At 30.4% G+C, this 25656-nt stretch overlaps 1 protein-coding gene and 1 long non-coding RNA gene across 2 annotated transcripts; both read left to right on the top strand.

Annotated features, from left to right (window-relative positions):
- Positions 1-11689: 11689 nt before the first annotated feature.
- LOC127250843 (putative homeobox-leucine zipper protein ATHB-51) lies at positions 11690-12778 on the top strand. Its single transcript, XM_051274271.1, has 4 exons — positions 11690-11804; positions 11945-12318; positions 12443-12653; positions 12765-12778. Exons 1-4 carry the CDS (start codon positions 11690-11692, stop codon positions 12776-12778), a joined length of 714 nt encoding a protein of 237 aa, XP_051130228.1.
- Positions 12779-16423: 3645 nt separating this feature from the next.
- On the top strand, positions 16424-24710 carry LOC127250769 (uncharacterized). The gene is made up of 3 exons (XR_007838784.1): positions 16424-23494; positions 23700-23812; positions 24404-24710. It is a non-coding gene; the product is annotated as an uncharacterized LOC127250769 (long non-coding RNA).
- The last annotated feature ends 946 nt before the right edge of the window (positions 24711-25656 follow it).

The following is a 25656-nucleotide window of genomic DNA, read 5'->3' as shown; positions in this document are numbered from 1 at the left end:
GCAAAAGACAACAAACAATGTCAATCTCAACTGCTGAAGCGGAATACTGAGCACCATCAATGGCAGCCCAGGAATGCACATGGCTTAGGCAACTGTTAAGTGATCTTGTCCAGCCTGTCAACTATGTTGTTCCCTTGTATCGCGACAATCGATCAATGATATATATGACAGAGAATCCAGTTTTTCACGCAAGAACAAAGCATGTCGCTGTTCAATATCACTTCATTAGGGAGAAGGTTCTGCAAGAAGAAATTGACATGCAACCTATTGGAACCGAAGATCAAATTGTAGATTTGTTCACCAAAGGGTTGAACAAATGTCATTATTTTTATATCACACAATACTAATAATGTTATTTTAGTCATTTCTACTTTATTATACTACATATCAATATAATACTAATATAACTTAAACTCCGTGCAAAAAACAAACGAATATCTACTTAAGGACGGAGGGAGTATTTTCATTCGATATAATTATGTACATTTCATTTTTTGGTCGTTCATTAAATTTATACATAATCTATTTATAGTAAATAACTTTATCATCCACAATTTCATTACTTATACTTTAACGAATAATATAATAAATTTGTCATTTTTTTTTTAATTTTTTTACTTATCCCACTACTTTATTATTAATCATTTAATAAATTTTCTAAAATACCCCCACTTTGTTTTTTACCTATTTCATTTTTACATTAAAATACTATTCCTATTTTATTGGTTAGTGAAAGTGTATAAAATTATTTTGACCTTTCAATAGTTTTTTGCTGTACGTCTTCCCAAAAAAATTAATATATACACACATGCATTATTTTTATATTCCCTACACAGTTCCCTATAACTCACGTAAAAAAAATATTATTTCCAACAATCTCACAAAACAAACACATATTTTTTATAAGAAAAGTCACCCACATACATGTGCCTTATCTAAAATATATGAGAGTGTCTTTCTGTAGTATTTTTGTCTTCTTTCCAACTCATCTCACTTCTTGCACAACCTAATTCTCAATTTTAAATTTGTTCATCAGGTTCCGACGACTTATCACTAAAAAAAAAATAGTATATTTGTAACGGAATTCCGTTCCTAAAGTTCACGTAGCTAACGTAATTGCATTTCTAATTCCGTCTCTAATATCATTAATAACAGAAAAAGTGAATTTAGGAACGAAAAATTTCGTTACAAAATTGATTATTTCTTATAGTGTATATTGGAGGTACTATTTAAGTTACAGACGAAAATTATTTTGCTTTTGGGGATAAAATATCTCTTACCAGAAGCATTGCTAGGACATAATTTAATCTTGCGGGCAAAGTGTATCATCGACTCAATTTATTCCACCCTCAACATATTCTCTTCTTGCTATGTTTCGACAACATATCCTTCATTCGAGAAAAACATCATCTTCTTGCTTGGTTGTTGCTTATGTTAATATCATTACTTCTCTTATTTTATTTATTATTTCACATTGTAGCAATATTATGCTTATTTTCCATGTATATATATAATAAACAGAAATTATTCGTACGTGATGCATGGTTAATTAAAGGGTCGTCTTTTTAGGGTGTCTGAATGCAGATGGAAGCTGCAATTGCAGAATATGATTAGTGCTAAAAGACAATGAACTTATAGGTTGCATTCAGCTTTATATATATATATATATGCTATGTGTTTACATTTATACACTTACAAACATAAGCAAGCAAAACAAATAAAAAGACAAAAAGAATTAATTACAAAATATACAATAAGAACACGTACACTCAGGAATCGATTAGCACCCTGGGAAGGTCTATCTGCAGGATGTTACATTATTAACAGCTAGTTAGCCAGCTATATATATATATATATATATATATACACAGGCGGAACCAGATCGGGATGAGAGAGGGGGCTAATTTTTTAAATTTCGAAACGATCAAAATCTATTTGTTATCCAATAATTTTATCAATGGAGTTATCATATTTCTCGAAAATATTTCAAAATATCAACTTACAGTAACAACTACATATTACAAGATAATTTTGTATTATATGAAATTGATATATAGTAAAAAAAATTATTAAAAAAAAATAAATTTTTAAAGTATCAACTCCTATGCATTCGGTTAAGAATGTTATGAAGATTTTTCTTTTTTCTTTTTAATTATTATTTCTTACTTTTTTGTTCATATCTATTTTTATAGCATCAAAAAATTATTATAATATAAACTTTTTATTATTCAAAATTAAATTTTCACGTAAATACTCTATCAATTTTTAGCAATTTTTAAATTTGTATATATGTATGTATGTGTATATATATATATATATATGTATTTATGTATGCGTACTTCATCATATGGTTAATTCTGAATTTGATGACTAGTACTTAGCTTAAGTTTATCTTGTTCAAAGATTTGGGGTTTAGGTTTAGGGTGTTTGGTGAAAGATTCTACCTCTAATTTTACTTTTGATTTTATTATTCCAATTGTCTTTTCTCTTCAAAAATATTAAATCAAATACCAATTTTTATTTATTTTATTACACTTAAATCTAACTTTACATTCAAAACATCACATCAAATACGTATTTATAACGCATCAAATAACTATATTAATTCAAAAATTTTACTATTCAAAATCAAAATCTCACAAGTAAACACACACTTTTTGAAGAATTTTTAACTTATTAAACAATTTTTATATTTGACCAGTTAAAAAACTAATTTAAACTAATTAGCTTTTTGGACTCAAAAGGCTAATGGTAAAAGACTAATCTACCTAGTCTTTTAGAAGAATTTTTTTACTTTAATTTTGTTTATTCCTTATTTATCTTTAAAAATTATTTATTTATTTCATACATATAAATATATTTTTATTGCAATATTTATTAATTATTTTTAATATATTTTATTTATTAAATTATAATGTTATTTTTGTAAATTTAAAATAATTACTATTATTAATTATTACATATACATTGTTTTATTTGTAAATATATAAACCTATTAAAATTATATCAAATACTAAAAAAGAAAATTATTATTAATTTATTTATATATATTTTATTATATAAATTTTACATTAAAAATTAATAAACAATAATTAACATAATAAAAATATATATACAAAAAATTTATTATTTTATATTTTACTCAATTTCAATAAAAGAATTATTATTATATTTTAATAAAAATATTTTTCTCAAATTTAAAATAGATATAAATATTTTATAATATTTTTATAATTTTAAATAATCAGTAAGAAATTTTTTTAAAAATTTTAAACCAAAATGAACAAAATTAAATATTTTAAAAAATAACATATAAATATCATTGATTGTCATTTTACGTATAAACAACTAATGTCAAATCGTTACTTTACCAAATATTTTAATTCAAATAGCTAATTGAATCAGCTAGTCAAACCTGAATCAGATAACGCTAATTGAATCAGCTATCACCTAATTGTCAAAACGCATCCTTAATATAATTTGATTTACACAACTACCAGCTAGTACTCATAATTAAGTCCAAGTAGAGTAGAAATTCAAAAGAAAGAGATCACTAGTGACGAAATGGAGGGAGACCCGTTTAGATAGGGCTTTTGGAGACTTTGGGAATTTTGGAAATTTGAAAAAAAAAGTACAAAATTAATATTTGATTTGATATTTTGTGAAAAAAAAATTTGATGCAATAATTTTTAAAAAATGAATAGTATCAAATTAATGAAAAATTGTTAAGTAAATAAAGGTGAAATTAGAGTTACCTAAGGTATAACCAAAGTAACTAATGCGCAAAATATGGAGAAGAGATGATTTGTTTTTTTACCTCAACTCTCACAAATTTTACGGGAATTGAAGATCCAACCTCAAGCATACTAAGGAGCGCTCAATTGCTTAGAGTTACCACCCCTGTTTTGTTGGTGTTTTAGTTGTTGTTTTTGTTCTGCTGACATAAGTGATATAGAAGTTACTTGGAGTATTTGGGCCGACGATTTTTATATGATTTGGGTCTCTTATTTCTTTAGATTTTTAATTTTTTAGTTATACATTTTATGTAAGGTTTGTGACATTTGGTTGTAATCCTTTTTTATGATATATAAATTTTATTTAAAAAAAATTCCACGACAAAAAAGAAGAAATAGATGAACTTTAAGGCTACGGGATCGATTGGACCATACATATAAATGAGAATTCTTAAGAGTGTTGATTAAGACTAAACATTACATAAAATTATAACAAAAAAATACATAAAAATATAACCGATAACACATGTTGTATAAATTATTAGTATATTTTGTTTATTATTTTTTTATGTGTGTGATGTGTTAATATACATTGTATGCTAATATCATATATATATTGTATGAACTATTTTCATATGTTATTAGTTAATATACTATATTTATATTATATAAATATATATATATTGTGTTGTCGATTTATACACAATGAACTACCATTCTCTACGTGTTCCGACTAATTATAGTTAGCATGTATAAATACAATTGGGTTAAAAAAACAAGTTTATGAACTCTCCAAAGGAAAGTCACTTGAAGGTTGTGAAACATATCCTACGATTCATGAATTGAACTTTAACGATAAGATTGATCTAAAAAAGAAGTGGTAAATGAATATTGATAAGATACAATGACAATAGTCATGGGATGGATGTCAATGATCGAAAGAGCAACACTAATACCATCTTCTGCTTCTCAAATAGCACGACAATTGTTTGGGTAAAGAATATTTCAAAGACTTGACCAAATGGGAAAATTCATAAGTAAAGTCATGTTGACAACGAGTCGACAATAACTCTCATGAAGAATCTAATGTTTTATGGTTGAAGCAAGCACATCGATACAAAATACCATGTCGAGCTTGTGTTAAGAAAAAATTGATTTGAGTTGAACATGTCAATGGAGAGGAACAACTGGCCGACATTTTGACCAAGGTCTTACATCGAGATAGATTTGTTGAGATGTGAAGCTTGCATAGAATGAAGAGTTGGAAGGTTAAGAGTGTTAAAGGTAATTATAGTAGCTGACTAAGTGGCATGGATGGATGTTGGATATATGCTTGTGGTGAAGAGATTGTGAGAAATAGTTGCAAGGAATAGGAGTGAGAAAAAAAATATCAAATTGGCTATTGCATATATGGTATCGAATAAATATAAAGAATAAAAAAATTTAGTATAATTTTTTTTTTAGTACGGTAATATTAAATAGTTTGATATTTTTGGTATATCAACAAAATATCTATACCAAATTTTCAGTACGTTATCGGTATAATAAAGAGAATGATTACAGCGCTAATTTGGAAAAATTAGTACGGCTCTGATTTTCCAAATTAGTACGAATAGCATTTTTGTTACATACAATATGTGTTACGTGTAATTAAGATATGTGTTGCATGTTCATAAATAAAATATGTGTTGTATAAGAGTATATCATGTGCTAAAATTAACTGTTGTGTACGAGACCATATTATGTATTTTTAGTTCATCTACTGTATTTGTGTTATATTTATATAAATAAATTAATGTGATGTTTGTAATAATATCGTGTGTTGTCAGTTTAAATTCCACACTGTAACCGCTACCGTACAATAAAATATCATATCGAAAATCTTGATATGGTATACAACATTCGGTATATATAAAATTTGGTATGTCATATCGAATCAACACCAACCCTAGCTAGGATGCAGCCGCGTTTTAGCATTGTTTCTTATTTAATTTGAATAAGTATTGCATTTTTATCTTTATATGGAAGCAATTTTCAAGATATGACGATTAGAAATATTACACTAGAAAATTATCCTTTTTTTTTTTTTTTTTTAAAGTAACGTGAGAATTTGCAGCCGTTATTCGACAAATACACTCTGGGGACCGAATTTAATACCCTGCGAATTAAGCTCGACAAGATAAATCATATTAATCGAACCCATATATTTTTCTTTTTTATTTGATAGTTGAGCTATTGTCGGTACTTAATTTGATATCCAACATATAATAATTATATATATATATATAATTAATACACATTAATGATCCGTACGTGATGCCTGGTAAAAGGTCGTCTTTTTAAATGTATGCAATTGCAGAATATGATTAGTGCTAAAAGACAACGAAGCTACGGACAGCAGGTTGCATTCAGCTTTATGCAGCAACAATTTTTTAGATTTATACTTATAAACAGAAGCAAGCAGACAAATAAAAAGACAAACAAATAATTGGTAATATTGACTAATTAACAATATAATAAGAACACGTACACGTACATACACTCACAACCTGGAACCGATTGAACTAAACCCTAGCAAGCACCTGCACCCAGCTGATACTTATGCTCGGGCTAGAGTAGTTATTGTCGGATGCAAAATGACTGTCTCATTTAAAAGTTCGAACTGTTAAAAAAATACAATCATTAATTATATATCCACAAACGAGAGTCCTCAACAGTTACCCAGCTAAGTACCTCATTGTCATGGTTAATTAATATATTTCTGAATTTGACAATAACAAGTAGTTGATCTTGTTTCAGGAATATTTGGGGTTTGAGTTAATTTATCGGTTTGGTTATGGTGGTTATGGTATCCGCTCCGCTGATTATTTCAAATAGTATCGATCAAGCGTTCAAAAAGCACCGATCTATGAATTCAGAGAACATATAATTTAGATTAATATAATACAAGAACGAAGAACACATAATATACTCCTGTTGAGAATATGATATATTTTTATAGAGCACATAACACTATGATAATTTTCTTAAATAACATCGGTTTAAAAGTTTAAAAAACGCTGATGAAAAGTCTAGAAAGTGTTGAAACTTATCGGGAGTTTAATTCTAAGCCCATGATCTATCATGTTGTAATAATTGAGATAAGAAAATAAAGTTAATAAATCTAACATTATTCCATCAGCATTGGCGAATTTAGATCTACAAATTAACTAAGAGTTTTGTGTTCTTCAAGCCTATGGCGCAACCCCTTCTGAGAAAACCGCTAGGGGTCTGCCGTTACTCTTATGATGAGATATGAAACGTAAGGGTTGTTGCATTTATACCTGGGATCACAATCCTATTTATATCCCTTATTATTAACTGGTGTCATCACCCAATTAATAAGTTACCGGGTTTCGAGTTTCTGCACATTAGAGGCTCGCACTTACTAAATACATCTAAGCCAAATAAATTAATAAATCACTTAATATAGGCTTAATTTGACTGATAGCCCAAAGAGTTACATTTAACCCACAATTGGATTTTTAATCCAACAATCTTCCACTTGGGTAAATGTACAATGAATAACCTTATGAGCTCATAAAATTTGATATCGGATTCTTTAATATACATTATCAATCTTATCTAAAAGTCACATCAGTGCGGATCAAAGCGGTCGTCACTGCATTTATCGCAATTGGACCGATCAGTGGTCACAACACTAATATAACCTAAGATTAAATCAAGTGCAGATGCAAAACATGAAAATTCATGTAATGTGATCTTAACATGCCTATTTTCAACTGATCCACTTTAATTTTAATTCAGAACAATTGAACACTGAATTAAAACTGAATACTGCACACTGAATATTGAACATTGAATACTGAACTGTGCAGCATAAACCAAAGTAACTTTAGTAGTATTTGAATATTTAAATCCATATAATCGTCCCATACATATTATCGCAGATGTATATTTCATTCTGTCAATTACCGACTGTCTTTGGGCCGAAGAATAATCACACGAATTAAAATGCACATAAACACTTACGTTATCGAGTAAAAATCTCATATAAGAGAGGTTACTTTGACAACGTCAAATACTTGATCTTCAACGTCAGAACGCAGCATGAATTATTAATGAATTTATAATTTTCTTAAACTAAATTATAATCATAATCACGTTCAATATATACAAGTTTGATTCCATAACAAAAAAAAAAATTCTTATTAGCAACTGGATGCACATGTCTATAAGCTACTGAATGCTCCATATGTGAATTTATAAAATAAATTAGCAATCTTATCACAAGTTATCGAGCAACATCAGCAAATGTCGTTTGACAAATTACTGACTCATTAGTGATAAACTTGTTTTGACAATTGAATGTTGACAATACAGTAGTGTGTCAAACAACACCCTATCTTTGGACATATCTATTATTCACACACAAATAATCACATTATCATCACCACATTCAACGTCATTAAATATGCATGTAACTACTTAATGGTTGAGTTGCCTTTGGGTCTATCAACAACTTTATAAATCTCATACACAACCTTCTAATATATAAATAAACTGATTTATACAACAGAGACTGCTTTGACAACATAACTGTTTCAACAAATTCATAAAATATATTATATTATTTATTGCTAATTAAATTCACGTTAAATAAATCATATATGTATGTCTAATACATATTAAAACTATAACAACAGTAATTAATTTTTGGACTTATTAAAATAATCAAGTAGTCTAAGAAAATACTAAATGCACCGGAATTACATAGACAAAAATATGTCACCCAAACAGATTATAAATTAATATATTAAGTAATTATAGTCGAATTTGAACAAACGCATATTGTCAAAAATACATGCTGATTTAATTCGAATTTAATCGGACTATCAAAAGAATCATAATGAATATTCGATTTTATAAAATCAACATTAATTAATAAATAAATAAATTTTGCGCCTATTAAATTTATTTCCAGATACATTAACATACGGCATATTAATTAATAAATTCTGTAATCATCAAACCGGATGCATATATATAAATTGAACGTCAATCTCAACTCAAATGATTGATTAAATAAATAAATTAATCTAATCATAATACCAAAATAGGGAACAAATAATCAAGTTCTTGATGATGATTCTTTCCAATAAATTTTGCATCAGATTAATTCATGAATAAAAATTGACAACACAATGCATTAATTAATTTATTTTGTTGAAACAAATAAATAAACAAACATACGCCGGACTAACACCATTGCCAATGAAATCATTTATTTTCTGATTTCCATCCAAATATTCAAATGCAGGTCATCTATAATGCATAATACTGAATGTTGTATTACAGTTATATGCTCTATAATTTGGCATAACAATCCTTCTAATTTAATTTTTACAACAATATATGTGTTGATTTCACACGGATATACTCGTATACATGGATAAGAATGAAATTTAACATTCTTATTATTCACAAAATTAACAATAAAATAAATAAATGTGAACGAAAAATATGCAATGATGCAGATCTAATTTTGTGATTTCAATTAAACTTTAATGTCCAATTTGATCAAATAATCAGTTTAATCAAGTCAGTATACCCAAATGTCCAAGCATAAATAATCGGACTAATTAATTGATCAACAATGCACATATATATAAATATATATCCTTATATACAGTATGGTCGTTCACGAATCACTATGCAAATCCAATAATCTCATGCTTAAAAGTACTGAGAATTCTAGAACTATGATAAAACACAGAAACGAAACCAAGTCCTGAGACATAATTCTTGTCTGTTTGCAAGCATCAAGATGGAATTCAACAGAAATTGGGATTTAAAATTCACATACTTTATTAATAATTAATTCAGCCAATCGTGATTCCAATTGATTCGAAAAGAACGAATAGAACATCTAATAAAGATTTGAGTCATGGTCGAATCAATTTGATTAAAAATATATATATAATTGATCTAACCAAATATCTCAGTAATTCAACACAAATCCGCTCTGATATCAATTGTCAGAACTTATCAGAAATTTAACCCTAAGTTTAGGATCTACCGTGTTGTAATAATTGAGATAAGAAAATAAAGTTAATAAATCTAACATTATTGCATCAGCGTTGGCGAATTTAGATCTACAAATTACCTGGGGATTTTGTGTTCTTCAAGCATATGGCGCAACCCTCGAGAAAACCGCTAGGGTTTCTGCAGTTACTCCCACGATGAGATATGAAATGCTTGTTTCATCTAAACCTGGATCATAACCCTATTAATAAGTTACCAGGTTACGAGTTTCTACGCATAGGAGGCCCGCATTTACTAAATAAATCTCAGCCTAATAAATTAATAAATTACGCATAATTTGACTGATAGCTCAAATGGTTACGTTTAACCTGGATTTTTAATTAAACAAAAACCACATGGGGAAGTCAACACGGTGACGAAGAATCTAGAAAAGATAGGACACTATGATGATTTCCTTGATTTATACATACAAACAGTCACAGTTAATTCCAGGTTAAGTAGAAATTCGAAAGAAAGAGATCAGTGAAATACAGGGAGAGAAAGAAATTAGGGTTTGCTAAGCTCTAGGCAAATTAATGTCAGAAAAGAAATAGAAGAAGACGTGTTTGGGCTTTCAGGCATGCAGGGACCATACATACATACATATATATAATTACATATAGTGGTGACTAGTGATCAATTTTGATTTACTGATATACAATGAGTGTGTTCTTTCAAAATAATTTTCTAAATTTTTAACTAATTATTTTTTTTTTCAAAAATATTAAATCAAAACTTATTTATATTACATCGTATTCGCGACAGATTAGAATTAATGATGAAATAACAAATAAAAAACATAAAGAAGACACAAATTTATTGTATTTTACCAACAAAATCTTAGCTACATCCACATAAAGAAACGAAGAACAAATTTATTCACGATGAAAAGCTTATAGAATACAAATGTCATATATTTAAATCTATTCAAATAAACTAAGAGAATACGCTAGACGACCCAGTCCAATGCGAATTCAAAAGCCCAATACTGAATACTGTCGGTTTGGGGATACTCCACGCACCCCTACCCCCAGCGAGACCCCTTTGAAAATTCTGCGAATGACAAACTAAATTTAAGGCATATCAACAATATCATTATTTCAATTCAAAATTTTTATTATTTAAATTTCAAACTCAAAATTCAATCCTCCGAAACAAACATACCATATATTTCAATCATCACTTGTATTGTATGTCGTCTTCCAAACATACCATATATTTCAATCATCACTTGTATTGTATGTCGTCTTCCACTGATCATCTACACTACACACCACAATCAACCAATCTTCTTCAACTCTCTCCAACTCCTCTCTCTCTCTCTCTCTGCTGTCTGGTTTTTTGGGGGGAAGTGTTTGTGTGTACGATGTCTGTTGATCTCTTGTAAATATTTATATTATTGGGTGATAGAAGAAAGCTAGCTTCGATATATCGCTTTCCCATGCATGTCCTTTATATTAATTAACATCTGAGGGCCTCGCTCACTCGCTCTATTACTCCCGTTTCTGAACATTTAATTTGTCCTTAGCCCTGGCTAGCTAAAAGGTTCCTGGAATTTTCTTCTTCTCAAATTTGTTTCACTGTAAGGACGAACTCGTGTCGTTTTGCCTGCTCCCGAGTGCTCTCTCTCTCTCTTTCTTTCTCTCTGCCCAAGACAGACGAATAAAAAGCTAGCTAGTTAAGGTCCTCGTATGGTGTCTATATATGTGTGAGTGCATATATATATTATATATGTATATATATTCACAGCTTGGAGGGATTTAAAAGCTGAGCAGATCTTGTTTTGAAATAAAGGGGAATAGCAAAATTGGAATTAACCTAGAGAGGATAGCCAGTCAGATAGATAGATATATATATCTGAAGCATCGGTCATGGAATGGAACTGTAATGGCAATCCTTATTTTTCTCCACTTGCTGCTTCTTCAGATAATTTTAGCCTTCTCTACAACTACAGTTTCTGCTATGCCTATGAGCACACATTTCCAGGTGAAAATAGCGCTCTCTCTCTCTCTCTCTCTCTCTCTCTTCCTCTCTTTGTCTCTCTAGCTCCTGCTAAATTAGGTTAAATAATTATTACTACTTCAAATTAGGGTTTTCAATTCAACCTTAATTGAATTTACTTGCAGAAATGAATCTGCAGCCACCGCCAATAGACAGCGGCATGGCTTCGAGCAACATAAACAGCAGCGGCGGCGCCGGCGCCGGCGCTGGCGTTATGAACATGAACGGGCAGCCGCTTTTGAATCCTGCAAAGAAGAAAAGTCGAATGAGCAGAGAGCAGGTGGAGTCATTGGAAAACAGCTTCCAGGAGGAGAGCAAGCTCGACCCTGACACTAAAATCAGATTGGCCAACGAGCTTGGCCTCCATCCCCGTCAGATCTCCGTCTGGTTCCAGAACCGAAGAGCCCGACTGAAAGGCAAGCAGCTTGAGCGCTTGTACGACGTGCTTAAGCAGGAGTACCACGCTGTTTCCATGGAGAACCATTACCTCCAGCAAGAGGTATTAATATACACACACATATATATATATAAATCAATCTTAACTTTCTTCCCTACATAATCAGCATTTACGTTTTGAAGTTATTAATCCTAAAATTGAATTGAATTGGATGCATGCAAGCTAGGTTATGGCACTGAGGAAAATGCTGAAGGATCATCAAATGATGAACAAACAAGCTGCAGGATCTTACACAGACGATGAAAGCCCATCGATCCCGGCGAGCTTTGATGGCCCGACCGACGGAAGCAATCCCGGCCCGGCTCATCATCAGCTCGACGAATGCAGCAATAACTGTGTCTACAATTACCGGGCCAACGCCGACACCGACGCGGACTGTAATCTGATGATAATGAATCCCTATACTTGTGGACTTAATTAATTAGTTTCTTGGGGTTGAGTTAATTAGTTGAGATCCATGATTAGTTATGATGTTTATATGTCTTTAGGTATTAGTTATTAATGTTGTTTCTTTAGGGTTTGTTTGTAATGTTGCTTTTCTTTAGGGTTTAGCAGTTTGCCTATGCATTCGATCGGGATGTATGATCATTTTTCTCAAATGTTGAATGAATATTTAATTCTTGGAAATTATAATTATGTGTATCGTATTAATTAATAATGTGATGAATCCAACTGCGGGCGTTAAACAGGAATAATGAGGTCACGGGTCGGGTAAAAAAATTCCGAAAAACTTTATCCATATTGAATGAATAAACTTAACTATATTTGTGAATAAACTTAACTATATTTGTGATTTCCTAATCTATGTTGTTGATTTTGTTGAGTTTTAGATTGAAATTAGCATAAAAAATAAAAAAAATAAATCAAAGGAACTTAATAAAACTTTAATAGAATGGGCTGGAATGAAAGTACACAGCGAAAATAACCAAACATAAACTGTTGTGGCTCAGACTCACTTTTCGATTCTCTATATGGAAGGACATGATTTACAAACTAAGATGAACGGCTGTGATTTAGTCTAGAGGAGACCCGGATCGTGGGTCGGGTCGGGTCATCTTCAGAAATGGGTCGTGCACATGTTAGGATGGACGGGTCACAATCGGGTTGGCCAAAATAATCAACAAACTTGTCCCGTAATGGATGGCGCGTGGGGTTGGACTTGTGACCATAGATCATGGGTTCAGACTCCCGACGCCTCAGGTCACCTGCAATACATGGTTCGCCTAGTGTGACTTGTCTGTCGGGTCTAGTTTGCAGGGTATTAAGTTCGACCGAGGGTTTACCCGGTGCGCACTTTCGACTAAAAAAAACCAACAGCTTAATTAAAAATTTTTTATAATTGAATTCTAATTATGGTCGTCATCATAATTACAATGCCATTTATTTCTTTTTTTTTTTTTTTTTTAACTATGACTGATTCTTTAATTACAATTATTTTATTTTCGTATAAAAGTTTTTCTTATTTGGTTAAGTGAAATAGCCTAGAGTAGGCCTAACTCTTAAAAACACATATCGGTTGTGTTCTTAAGTGAATTTTACCATGCGTTTTTATTATTTATATTTTTTTTCTCAAAAATATCAAGTTAAATAATTTTTTTTTTTTAATATTATACTACAAATTTATTTTATATTCAAAACATCATATCAATCTTTATTTATTTTACATCAAACAACTATTTAAATTGAGCTTTTTAAGATTTAAAAATCCAAACCGAACCCCTCGATAAGGCTATTGACAGATCACATTAGGTGCTCAAAAAATTCCTCCACTACAGCTGTAATTTCGACAGCGAAATCTCGAGTTTGAATCGTGGGGCTCACTACTAGAAAAAATGTTGATAATTGCGGAAATTTGTCGCAAGTTTTAATTCGCGACAATTAAAAGTCACGGAAAGTAATTTTGTGACAAATTTATGTCACAACATTTTGCTTTGACTATTTCGTAAGTAATATTTGCAGAAAAAGTTATAAACAACTTTCCGTGACTATTCAAAGTAACAGCTTATGTAACGAAAATGTCCAAGATATTTCTATTATGTGTCTTTTAACTATTTCGTCACAAAAATTGTTACGAAATTTTTTCTTGACTATTTTAAGTTACGGAAAAAATAACCAAAATATTTGCAACGCTTTAAATTATTACAGATATTGTCATGGTATAATTTTCATGACATTTTAAAATCAAATATCACAACATAAGTAACGAAAACAACTATAAATTTTTCTTATTATCGTTCCTAGCTATTTAAAATAATAACAAAATAATAAAATCATTTTCAATATCTTTAATTTTTTTTACTTGTATTGTATTGTAATTGAATAATTTTTTTTTTAACTATTCATTACTATTTAAAATTAAGTACATAAATATTAGCAAAATCTTAATTATATATTTATTTTTATAAAAAATTCTACTATTTAGGGTTACATTATAAATAATTTTATTTAATTTTAATTTTATTTAATTAATATATATTTATTTAAAGTATTGCAAATATTAACATAAACCGATATTTAACTATTTATAATTACCAAATCAATAATGTTTTTAAATATATTGTTAATTTTGAAATTTATATGATAGATTTTTTAAACAAAATGATTGAGTCTAAAAAAAATAAAAATAAATAATTTATTGACAATAGATGAAATTAAAAAACTCTGATACTAAAAAAAAATACTATATGTTAAATAAATTAAATTATATTTTATATTAATAGACAAACTTCAATTTTTTTGTTAAAAATTCATGATGATATATTAAATAATGATGTATATATTGTTAAAAGATAATTTTATAACCTTTATATAGTTAAAACATAATAACAAACAAAAATTAATACTTTAGAGTAGATAGCTAAGTTGGCATGACATTCGTGTGCAATAGCATTGAACAAAAGTTATAATATAATTATATATATATTTTTTCAAAAATATAAAGTCACGAAATTGTTACAACTTTATTTAATATAAAGTCACAGATTTGTAACGATATTATTTTGTAACTTATTGTCACAAAAATGTCGCCATTATAAAATATTCATGAAATTTTGGTGCAGCTTCTGTTGCTATATAAAGTCGTTGACATGTTGTTACAGAAATGTCACCACTTAAGAAAAAGTCACCAGAAAAATTCAACGGAAATAGTTCCGTATATTTTTTCCGTGATTTTTAGTAAAAAATCACCAATTTGTATTAAAATTGTGACTATTTTTATCGCAACTATAGCTTAATTTTCTGGTAGTAGCCTAGTGCAGGCAAAGCCACGTCGATGTATGTGTTCTCTCAATTTCTTCTCTCTCTCGTTTGCTTTTTTGCACAAACACAGTCGCAAACGCAAACCACTCCCAAACCGAAACAATTTTTTCATCGAAGACCCAAGATATCAACTGCAAGGCGACCGATAAAAACACGGTGAAAATCCTCAGAGCTCCACTAGAAACTCGACAGATGATTATGATTTTGCAATCGTGGTTTAAAAATTTGTCAATGGGTTTCAATTGCGATTGGATTTCTTAAAAGAATTATTGTTATTATTAATCTGTTTATTATCCTTCTCAAATTACCTCTACTCTTCACTCAGCAAAATAAGTTAAATTTAAGTGAAATTTTTTGCTCATTCGTTGATTCCTTGCTATGTTGGAGTGTGGAAGATTTTTTAGGATTCATCGTACTCTTAATCGAAGCCAATTTGGTAATAAATTAAAAAAAGCCACTTTGCATAATTTTTGTGAAGAAAATCTATCTTCAAAATTGTCATGAGCACGTAGGATGTGTTTATTTGTGAGATTTTGGTTTTGAATTTTTTATTTTGAATAATAAAATTTTGAATTGAAATAATTAATTGTTTGATGTTGTTGGATTTTTTGTCTATGTGGATCCACCCTATTTTAGACACAAATACACTCATTCTCGCAGCCCAAACACACCTGGGCCAAACCTGTGACACAACCCACAATCACTTACCTGGCCTGTGACCCGCCATGGCCCGCGACTTTTTTTTGAAGGAACCACTTCGCTCGCGTAAAGTATTCCCGCTGCCCTACCCATGACCTGACCTGCGACCCGTGTTTTTGACCCGCATCCTTTTTAACCTACCTATATAAGGGACTAAGGCAGGGCGCCGTTCTCATAATCTCACTCTCATATATTCTTTCTAAAACTCCTACTCTCTAGTCTCTCCTCTCCTACTCTCGCACCACTTTCCGGCAACATTTTCCTGCGGTTCTTCGATGGTTGTCTTTCTCCTGCTCTGTGGAGTTCCTTGGCATGGTGATTTCCCCCTGTGTTGTTGATTTAAGCCGCAAGGGGCTTATTCAACGTGAAGGCTTCTGTTTTGCCTTGTTTCTTTGTTTGTGGGGGTTATTTTTCTTTGTGTCGTAGGTAAGAGGCCGGTGTGTTTGTGTTTGTCGCATTTTTGGGTGTGTTTTTGTGTAGATTTGTGTTTCCGAGTTGGTTTGGGGCTGAGCCTACAAAAACCAAAAATAGTACAAGTTTTTCTTTGCTTTGTTTACTCGATTTATTTAATAGAATCTTTAGATCCTTTCATATATTTTATAACAAGTGGTATCAGAGCTTTTTGGTATATTTTTACTTTCGAAATCAAGTTTGTCTTTTGTTTTTTTGAGGTTTTTCGGTTTTAAATATTTAGATCTACAAAAGGATCTAGTTGAATCGAACTATTTTAAATGTTCTTTTATTCTTTTCCTTGTAGATCTATCTAATATTGGTTGTAAATCGTTAGATCTATCAAGGATCTAGTTGAATCGAACTGTTTTAAAGTGTTTTGATTCTTTTCCTTGTAGATCTGCTCAAAACCAACCGAAATCTCACTCGATCCGTGCTCTCTAGGCTTGGTCGAGTGCAATTTGTGTTAATCGTGACTTAATCGCTACAAATCTGTGTTGTTTGGTTAAGTTTGAGTCTAGATTTAGTTAGTTTGTTACAAAATCGTTTTATTTTTGGTAAACGAATTTTGTTTTCAAACTTTCTTTAAATAATAAGTGTAAATCGGGTTAAGTTGCCTCTGTTTTTGTAAAGTTTTGTTAAAGATCCTTGTGGATCTATAATTGGGGAGTCAAAATCTAAAAAAAAAATTTAAATCTTTAAGAGTTTGGTAAATATTTTTTGAAGATCTTTATATTTTCAAACTAAATCTTGTTTGAAATCTTCAAAATCTTTAAGCCTTATTTGTTTGTGTTCGTTTTTGGGGTCGGTGGTGTGTAATATATGATCTGTTTCGGGGATTCTAACAATTTGTTAGAAGAGAAACATATTTGTGTTTGTTTTTCTGTTTTTTTGTGAATTTTAGTTTTGGCTAACCCCTATTTTCTACAAAAGAGAATAGGTCTTGTGTTTGTGAGATTCCTGCTGTCTTGTAGGAATATAATTTTTTTGTTGCTGTGCTACGAGGGTAACCCCTAAACTCACCTTTTTTTTTTACTGCTTTGTGTTTATTTTAATTTCTGCATTTAATTTTTGCGCACAAAAATAAATTGTAAAGACTATTGTGAAACCAAGGTTACTAAACTCCGATCCACACTTTGTGAGTGATTCTTGAGTACCTCGGTTGAATAGTCACGAGTGATTGTTTGATTGTATGCGACAATCTGCGATTGTTTGTTCTGTGTGATTTACTTGCAAAATAATCTGTTTTTGTGTGAAAATTAAAATAAATGATTTTATGGAATTTTAAAACAGAACTGGTCTTTTTTGTTTTTAAAATTAAAATCTATTTTTTTTATTAAAAACAAAAAAAAAAATGGCTGGTAGCTCTAGTTTTAATATACTGCCTTTTGATGGAAAAATAGATTTTGCAATTTGGAAACAAAAAATGAGAAGCATTTTAGTCACTCAAAGAATAATTAGAGCAATTGAGCCGAATCATGTAGTTCAAGTTCCTCTAGAGAGGGGAGCTGAGTTAGATGAAATGGCTTAATCTATTATAATACTCAATTTAGCAGATCATGTAATTAGGAAAGTAGGTAAGCAAGAATTTTCTTTGAAATTATGGAATAAATTGGATGAACTATACACTCAAACTTCACTTCCTAGTAGGTTATATTTGCTAGAAAAAAATTTAGTTTTAAACTTGATTTGTCAAAATCAATTGATGAAAATCTGGAAAGTTTTTCAAAATTAATACAAGATATAAAACTTACTGGTGATAAAAAATATTGACGATTATAGTGCTATAGTTTTGTTAAATGCAATTCCTAATTCATACATGGATGTGAAATCTGCTATTAAATATGAGTGTGATTTTGTAACATTAGATGTAGTCATTAATGGGTTAAAATCTAAAGAATTAAATTTACAAATTCATAAGTCCAATAAGGGTAAAGTCATGTATACTAGAGGTACGTCTCCTTTTAGATCAAATAAAAAGGGTAATTCTGAAAATAATAATAATAGTAATAAAACCAAAATAATAGAAATAAATATAGATCTAAAAGTAGAGGAAACAATAGATCTAGAACTCCAAATAAAGGGGGTAAAAGATGTTATAATTGTGGTGATCCTAACTATTTTATACGTGAGTGTCCTGAAAAGAAGATTAATAACATTACAAACAGTAATAATAATGGTAGCCAACACCATGCTATTGAGTTAGCCAATATGACATTACTTGATCGAAATTGTGGTGATGTGTTTACTGTTACTTTCAACTGCTTGAATGTGAACAATGTATGTATGAATGAATGGCTTATTGATTCTGGATGCACTTACCATATGACTCAATTAAAATCGATTTTTTGTGAATACAAAACTTTAGAAAATTGCACTGTTTCCATGGTTGATAATAGTGTTTCTAATGTGCTTGGAATTGATAGTGTAAATTTAAAATTTAACACAGGTTTTGTGCTAAAATTAAACAATGTGAGGCATGTTCATGGTTTATCAAATAATCTGCTATCTTGTGCTGCTTTATCAGATTTAGAATATTAAAGGGAAAATGGGAAAATGATTGTATGAAAATTACTAAGGGATCTTTAGTTGTGTTTAAAGCTGTAAAACATAATATGTACGTTACTTGTGCTGAACCAATTAATATGCCTGTAAACACAATAAATTTTGTTAAAGAGAATAGTGATTTGTGGCATAAGATATTAAGACACTTAAGTAATAAAGGATTAGAAATTTACATAAAAATGGATCCTTAGGAAATGTAAAATTTAATCCAGTGTCCTTTTGTGATAATTATGTATATGGTAAACACCATAGGGTTCAATTTCTCCATCCCCCTAGTGAAAAACGTGAATTATCTAAATCTGTGTTGGATTATTTACATGCTGATGTGTGGGGCCCAGCTAGTGAGCCCACACATGGTGGGTCTAGATATTTTTTATCCATTATTGATGATTTTTCTAGAAAAAATGGGTATTTCTTATGAAAAATAAATCTGATGTGTTTGATATTTTCAAAAATTGGAAAATTAAAATTGAAAATCAAACTGGAAAGAAAATTAAATATCTTAGAACTGATAATGGTTTAGAATTTTGCAACTCTTGGTATGATGATTTTTGTCAAGAAAATGGTATAAATAGACATAGTACTCTCCCCTATACACCCCAGCAGAATGGGGTGGCTGAGAGGATGAACCGGACTCTCTTGGAGAGAGTTCGAAGCCTTTTGGCTTCATCCGGTTTGTCTAAAAAATTATGGGGGGAAGATGTTATGACACCAGCTTATATAGTCAATAGATCACCCTCTATTCGTTTGAATGGTATTTGTCCTAAATTTAAGTGGAGTGGTAGAAAAATTGATTTTTCAAATATTCGGGTGTTTGGGTGTTCTACTTTTATATGTGTTAATAATGACAAATTAAACCCTAGAGCTGAAAAATATGTTTTCTTAGGTTATCTGGAAGGAGTTAAGGGTTATAGATTATGGTTAAGGTCTAGACCTGAATTTAAAACTGTTATTAGTAGAGATGTTATTTTCAATGAAAATGTGATGTCTTGTTTAAATATTGAAAAATCTGTTTTGGATAAATTTGAAATTGATGTTGAAAATTTAGACTCTAGTAATACTCCAAATGAGATGGAGTATAATATTGTTAGTATAGGTGAGGTAGAAAATATAGAAAATGATGCTGAAATTCGTGTAGAATCTGCTGTGAGAGAGGAAACTATTATTGAAATGATAATAGCATTTTTGAAAATCAAAATGAATCTGATTTTGATAATAATAGTCAAAATGAATCTGATTTTGATAATAGTACTCAAAACGAGTTACAAAATTACCAATTGACTAAAGATAGGGGTAGAAGAATCCCTAGGTTGCCTACTAGGCTTGGTGATTTTGATTTGTCTTCTTTGGCTTTTAGTGTATTTGAGAATTTAGATGGTAATGAACCTAAGACATTTAGGGAGTTCATAAATTCGAAAAATAAAAATCAGTGGTTAAAAGCAATGAAAGAAGAAACGAATTCATTATATGATAATAAAACTTGGTGTTTGATTCTTAAACCTCCTAATTGTTCTCTTGTTGATTGTAAATGAATTTATAAAGTTAAACAATAAGATAATGAAATTAGGTTTAAAGGTAGATTAGTAGCTAAGGGTTTTACCCAAAATGAAGGAATAGATTATAATGAAATTTTTGTCCATGTTGACAAATTTACCACTGTTAAAGTCATGTTAGCTCTAGTTGCATTTTATGATTGGGAACTAAAACAATTGGATATTAAAACAGCTTTTTGCATAGTGAATTAAATGAGAAGATTTATATAAAACAACCTGAAGGTTTTGTTGATAAAAACAAGATGAATCATGTTTGTTTGTTAAATAAATTTGTATATGGTTTAAAACAGTCACCTAGACAATGGGATATCAAATTTGATAATTGTATGAAAAATTTTGATTTTATTAAAAGCAAATTTGATTATTGTTTGTATTTTAAGAATGTTAAAAACCAATCTATTTTTCTTCTCATTTTTGTTGATGATATGTTGATTATTAGTCCATGTTTAAAATTTATTGATCACGTGACTAAGTGTTTGTGTGATAATTTTGACATGAAACTGTTGGGTGATGCCAAAGTGATTTTAGGCATGTGTATCACTAGGGATAGAAATAATTCTAGACTGTTTTTTAATCAGTCTACTTATATTTCGAAAATTCTTAAGAAGTTTTCTATGAGTGATGCTAAATCTGTTTCTGTTCCTATGGCTTCTAATTTTGTGTTAAGTAGGGATCAATGTCTCAAATCAGAATCTGATTTTGAATATATGAAACATGTGTCCTATTCTAATGTAATAGGTTCCATAATGTACTTAATGGTTATCCCTAGGCCAGATTTAGCTTATGCTATTAGTTGTTTAAGTAGGTATATGTCGAACCCTGGTTTAGAACATTGGCATGCCTTGAAATGGATTTTAGATACTTAGTTGGTATAATAAATGTTAGTCTTGTGTTTGAAAAACATATTGAAAATGTTAAATTAGAGGGTTTTGTGAATTCAAATTATACAAATGATAGAGATAGTAGGAAAAGTACAACTTCTTATGTTTTTACTTTGTGTGGAAATTGCATAAGTTCAAAATCTCAATTGCAACACATTGTAGCACTATTCACTACAAAATCTGAATATGTTGCAATAACTGAAGCTTTAAAAGAAGCATTATGGTTAAAAGAATTAATAAGTGAATTAGGTTATTTACATCATGTTGTTACTGTTTTTTTGGATAGTCAGTCAGGAATCCAGTTATGCAAAAACCCTGTATTTCATGATAGAACCAAAATATATTGACGTGCGTTTTCATGATAGAACCCTGGCCTGTGACCCGCCATGGCCCGCGACCCGCTGCCATACCCATGCCCTGACCCACGACCCGTGTTTTTGACCCGCGTCCTTTTTAACCTACCTATATAAGGGACTGAGGCAGGGCGCTGTTCTCATAATCTCACTCTCATATATTCTCTCTAAAACTCCTACTCTCTAGCCTCTCCTCTCTTCTCTCTCTTGCACCACTTTCCGGCGACGTTTTCCGGAGGTTCTTCGGCGGTTGTGTTCCTCCTGCTCTATGGAGTTCCTTGGCATGGTGATTTCCCTATGTGTTGTTGATTTGAGCCGCAAGGGGCTCTCTCAACGTGAAGACTTCTGTTTTGCTTTGTTTCTTTGTTTGTGGGGGTTATTTTTCTTTGTCTCGTAGGTAAGAGGCCGGTGTGTTTGTGTTCGTCGCGTTTTTTGGTGTGTTTTTGTGTAGATTTGTGTTTTCAAGTTTGTTTGGGACTGAGCCTACAAAAACCAAAACTACTACAAGTTTTTCTTTGCTTTGTTTACTCGATTTCTTTAATAAAATCTTTAGATCTTTTCATATAATTTATAACAGATGTGATATAAATATATATTAATGTGATGTTTTAAATATAAAATTAAATTTTAGTATAATATAATAAATAAAATAGGTGTTTGATTTGATGATTTTAGAGTGAAAAAAAATTAGAATAGTAAAATTAAAATTAAAACCGCACAAATAAAAACACTCGTAATAAGCTATTTTGCAATGAATTATTGTCCGTGCTTCGAGATGACATACGTTAATTGGAACACACTATCAGCCGTAGATCGTTGTGCGTAAAGAGAATTTCTCAAACTTGTTTTTATTTTTTTTGCCTTAAAACTTATATTTTTGTTGCATTTTCATATGCATTTCCTGTTATTGTAAATGTTGGGAATTCGATTTAAAAATTTTATCAGATTAATCAACACTTAAAAATAAATAAACTGAAATTAAATTAAAAAAATAAAATAAAGTGTAATATTATTATTATTATTTTAAATTATTTTCAAACTTGAAAAAATGGGAAGGTGGTTTGGACCCACTATTGTCGTTTTTAATTATTTTTTTGCTAGTATTTTATAGGCACAATTGGCTTTAAATCCCTATTTTGTCTAATTTATTAATAATAAGTCCCCATTACTAAATTCTTATTCTGCAGTCCCTACTTTTCCATTTCACTCGTTCTTCACTCCCTATCATTTCTTTATTTCTGATTTAGCTCTCAAATCCCTTTCACACGTTGGTTATTCTTCGCGCGGAATTGGGAGTAAAACATGTTAGTCCAAAATCATTGGATCAAAAATCACCACCGTAGCCGCGTTGCCCATAGGCCAACAATCGCGAAGAACCATTTTTTTTTCTTGTTTGATATTTTCGTGCCACTGCGAGCCCTTCTTCTCCGGCGAAGAGCGACGTCGGAATTTTACAAAGGTTAGGACCTCTATTTTAAAATGGGTAGTTTATGTTTCATGAGGTGATTATTTTGTGATAAATCTTACTAGCGCAACACTCCTTCATTTTCTATTTCATTTCGTCTTCACACTTTTTCCTATTGTAATCTCTCGTTAATCTCGCACAAAATTGGAAGGGGAATCTACTCGCCCATAATCCGGTGAACGTGAAATTGTAATTACAGATCACTGGCCTAGATTCCGACAAACACAAAGACCCATCTATCCCAATTTGTTACGGCCATTGGACAACAATCCATTTCTCTTCGAAGAAGACCCACCTTATTGTTTTCGAAAGGTTAGAACATCTGTTCTTGATTGATTGTAGATATATTTTGTGTGGTGAATGAATACCAAATCTCAACCCTGATGCATTTTTCATCTTTTTTCCTATCTCCCATTTAGAAAACACATTATGTTAATAGTAGTAAGGCAAATGTCTAATGCACTTCACATGTTCGATAAAATGTCTCAAAAAGTTACATGTATTAGTGTAAGAGAATTTAATAATTTTTTGTTCAAAGTATTGAGTTATAATTTCACTTTTCATGAATATGCACTATTTTGGAGTTTCAATCAAAAATATATCCTCAATATTGTCATCACTAGTTATTTTTGTGCATTTATAATTTATTGTAGTTTGGTGTTGATATTATAGAAAACAATGTTATAGTGATGGGTAAAATAACATTGTTGGATTGCCTACAGCCTTACTTCTTCAAGTATTGATTTATATATGGTATATATAATTATAATTTATTATAGTCCAGTAGGTTTAGATTAGTGTGTAAAATATTATATTCATGTACTCTAATTGTATAATTTATTATATAATCACATATTTTTTCCTAAGTTGCTGAACATTAATATTTTATCTATTTATGGGCAGAAGCATCGTGCTAAAGTGACTATTCTTCATCCATTTACCAAAAACTCAGAACAAATCAAGACGCTGATATCTTAATTGCAGCTGCAGAAGTACTCAATTTGGTCCGTGATAGTTGGTTAAAGCCAGACACAATTGTTGTAATATTTAAATGTGTAATTTTTTTTTTTTATTTTGAAAGAATGTCCATCAATCCTCTCATTGTAATTACTTTTAGCGTGCTAAACATAATATAATGTTGTATATAAATATACAACAATAAGAGAATTGTTACATTGAAGCTCTTTTGTAAATTTGATGTATTATGGTAGATGAACAGAAATTATGGGTATGTGAGATAGTATTTTATATATGACTTGTTGACAACAAAGGTTTCTGAAAATTTAACAGAGGTACATCGGAGCTCTATTGGAGTACTTTCCTACTCAACTGAGTTACTATTTTGTTAAAAGCTTCTGATTGATTGATATTTGAGTTTATGAGTGTGAAAATTTAGATTATTATGTTATGGGTCAAAATATTTTAGAAAAAATATGTTTGTCCTATTACACAAAAAACACTTGAAGTCCTAGTAGTAGATTACAACTCGCGCTTTCACTTGAATGTTGTTGTTGTGTGTGTGTTACGATGTAGATTACTATGTAACTGGTCCAAAGATTTTCAATTCCTGGCAGAAATTATTTACTCTTAACAACCAATATAGTTTAACTTAGTCATTTATGACTTGTTTAGCCATCTACAAGTGGAGGTTGGACTATAATTGTACATATGCCACACAATATAACGAAGTTATTTCTGACTTATTTAGTCATCTATAGTAAATATATATTATTTATCTTTTCAAACAATTTAAGGTGCCGCAGAAATACTATCACGATGAATTCATCCTTGGTTACCGACAACAAGTGAATAATTTGAACAAAAAGTGTCTGTTTTCCAAGCACATGTTATCAGAGTATATATACTCGTTACTGAAGCATATAATACCAGTATTATAGGTACACAAGATCTGTGACAAGGTATGTTCGTATTTGATGCAGGTATGTAAGTATGCGCTTTGGGTACACACACCGACATTCAAGGTATAAATGATAATTGCTTAGGTATTTTCTTTGTAGTAGAAGGTATTCGTGAATGTGATTGATTTCAGTTGATCCCCTGAGGGGCACAAACTCGGTGAGAGTACTTCATCTCCTAGCATTGTTGGAAAAATTTAAGTACTGTACGTTTATATTTGACAGCTCATACCATACTTT

Source organism: Andrographis paniculata, unplaced genomic scaffold (assembly GCF_009805555.1).
Source record: "Andrographis paniculata isolate CXL003 unplaced genomic scaffold, ASM980555v1 Contig38END, whole genome shotgun sequence".
Taxonomy (NCBI): domain Eukaryota; kingdom Viridiplantae; phylum Streptophyta; class Magnoliopsida; order Lamiales; family Acanthaceae; genus Andrographis; species Andrographis paniculata.
Note: the sequence above shows the minus strand (reverse complement) of the source record. Positions and strands in the feature narration are given on the sequence as shown.

What these genes read in the sequence shown, in the direction of transcription:
- LOC127250843 (XM_051274271.1), top strand. Translation starts at nt 11,690, where the DNA reads ATGGAATGGAACTGTAATGGCAATCCTTATTTTTCTCCACTTGCTGCT. An exon ending in CTATGAGCACACATTTCCAG is followed by an intron (nt 11,805 to 11,944) that starts GTGAAAATAGCG and finishes ATTTACTTGCAG; the next exon opens with AAATGAATCTGCAGCCACCG. An exon ending in ACCATTACCTCCAGCAAGAG is followed by an intron (nt 12,319 to 12,442) that starts GTATTAATATAC and finishes CATGCAAGCTAG; the next exon opens with GTTATGGCACTGAGGAAAAT.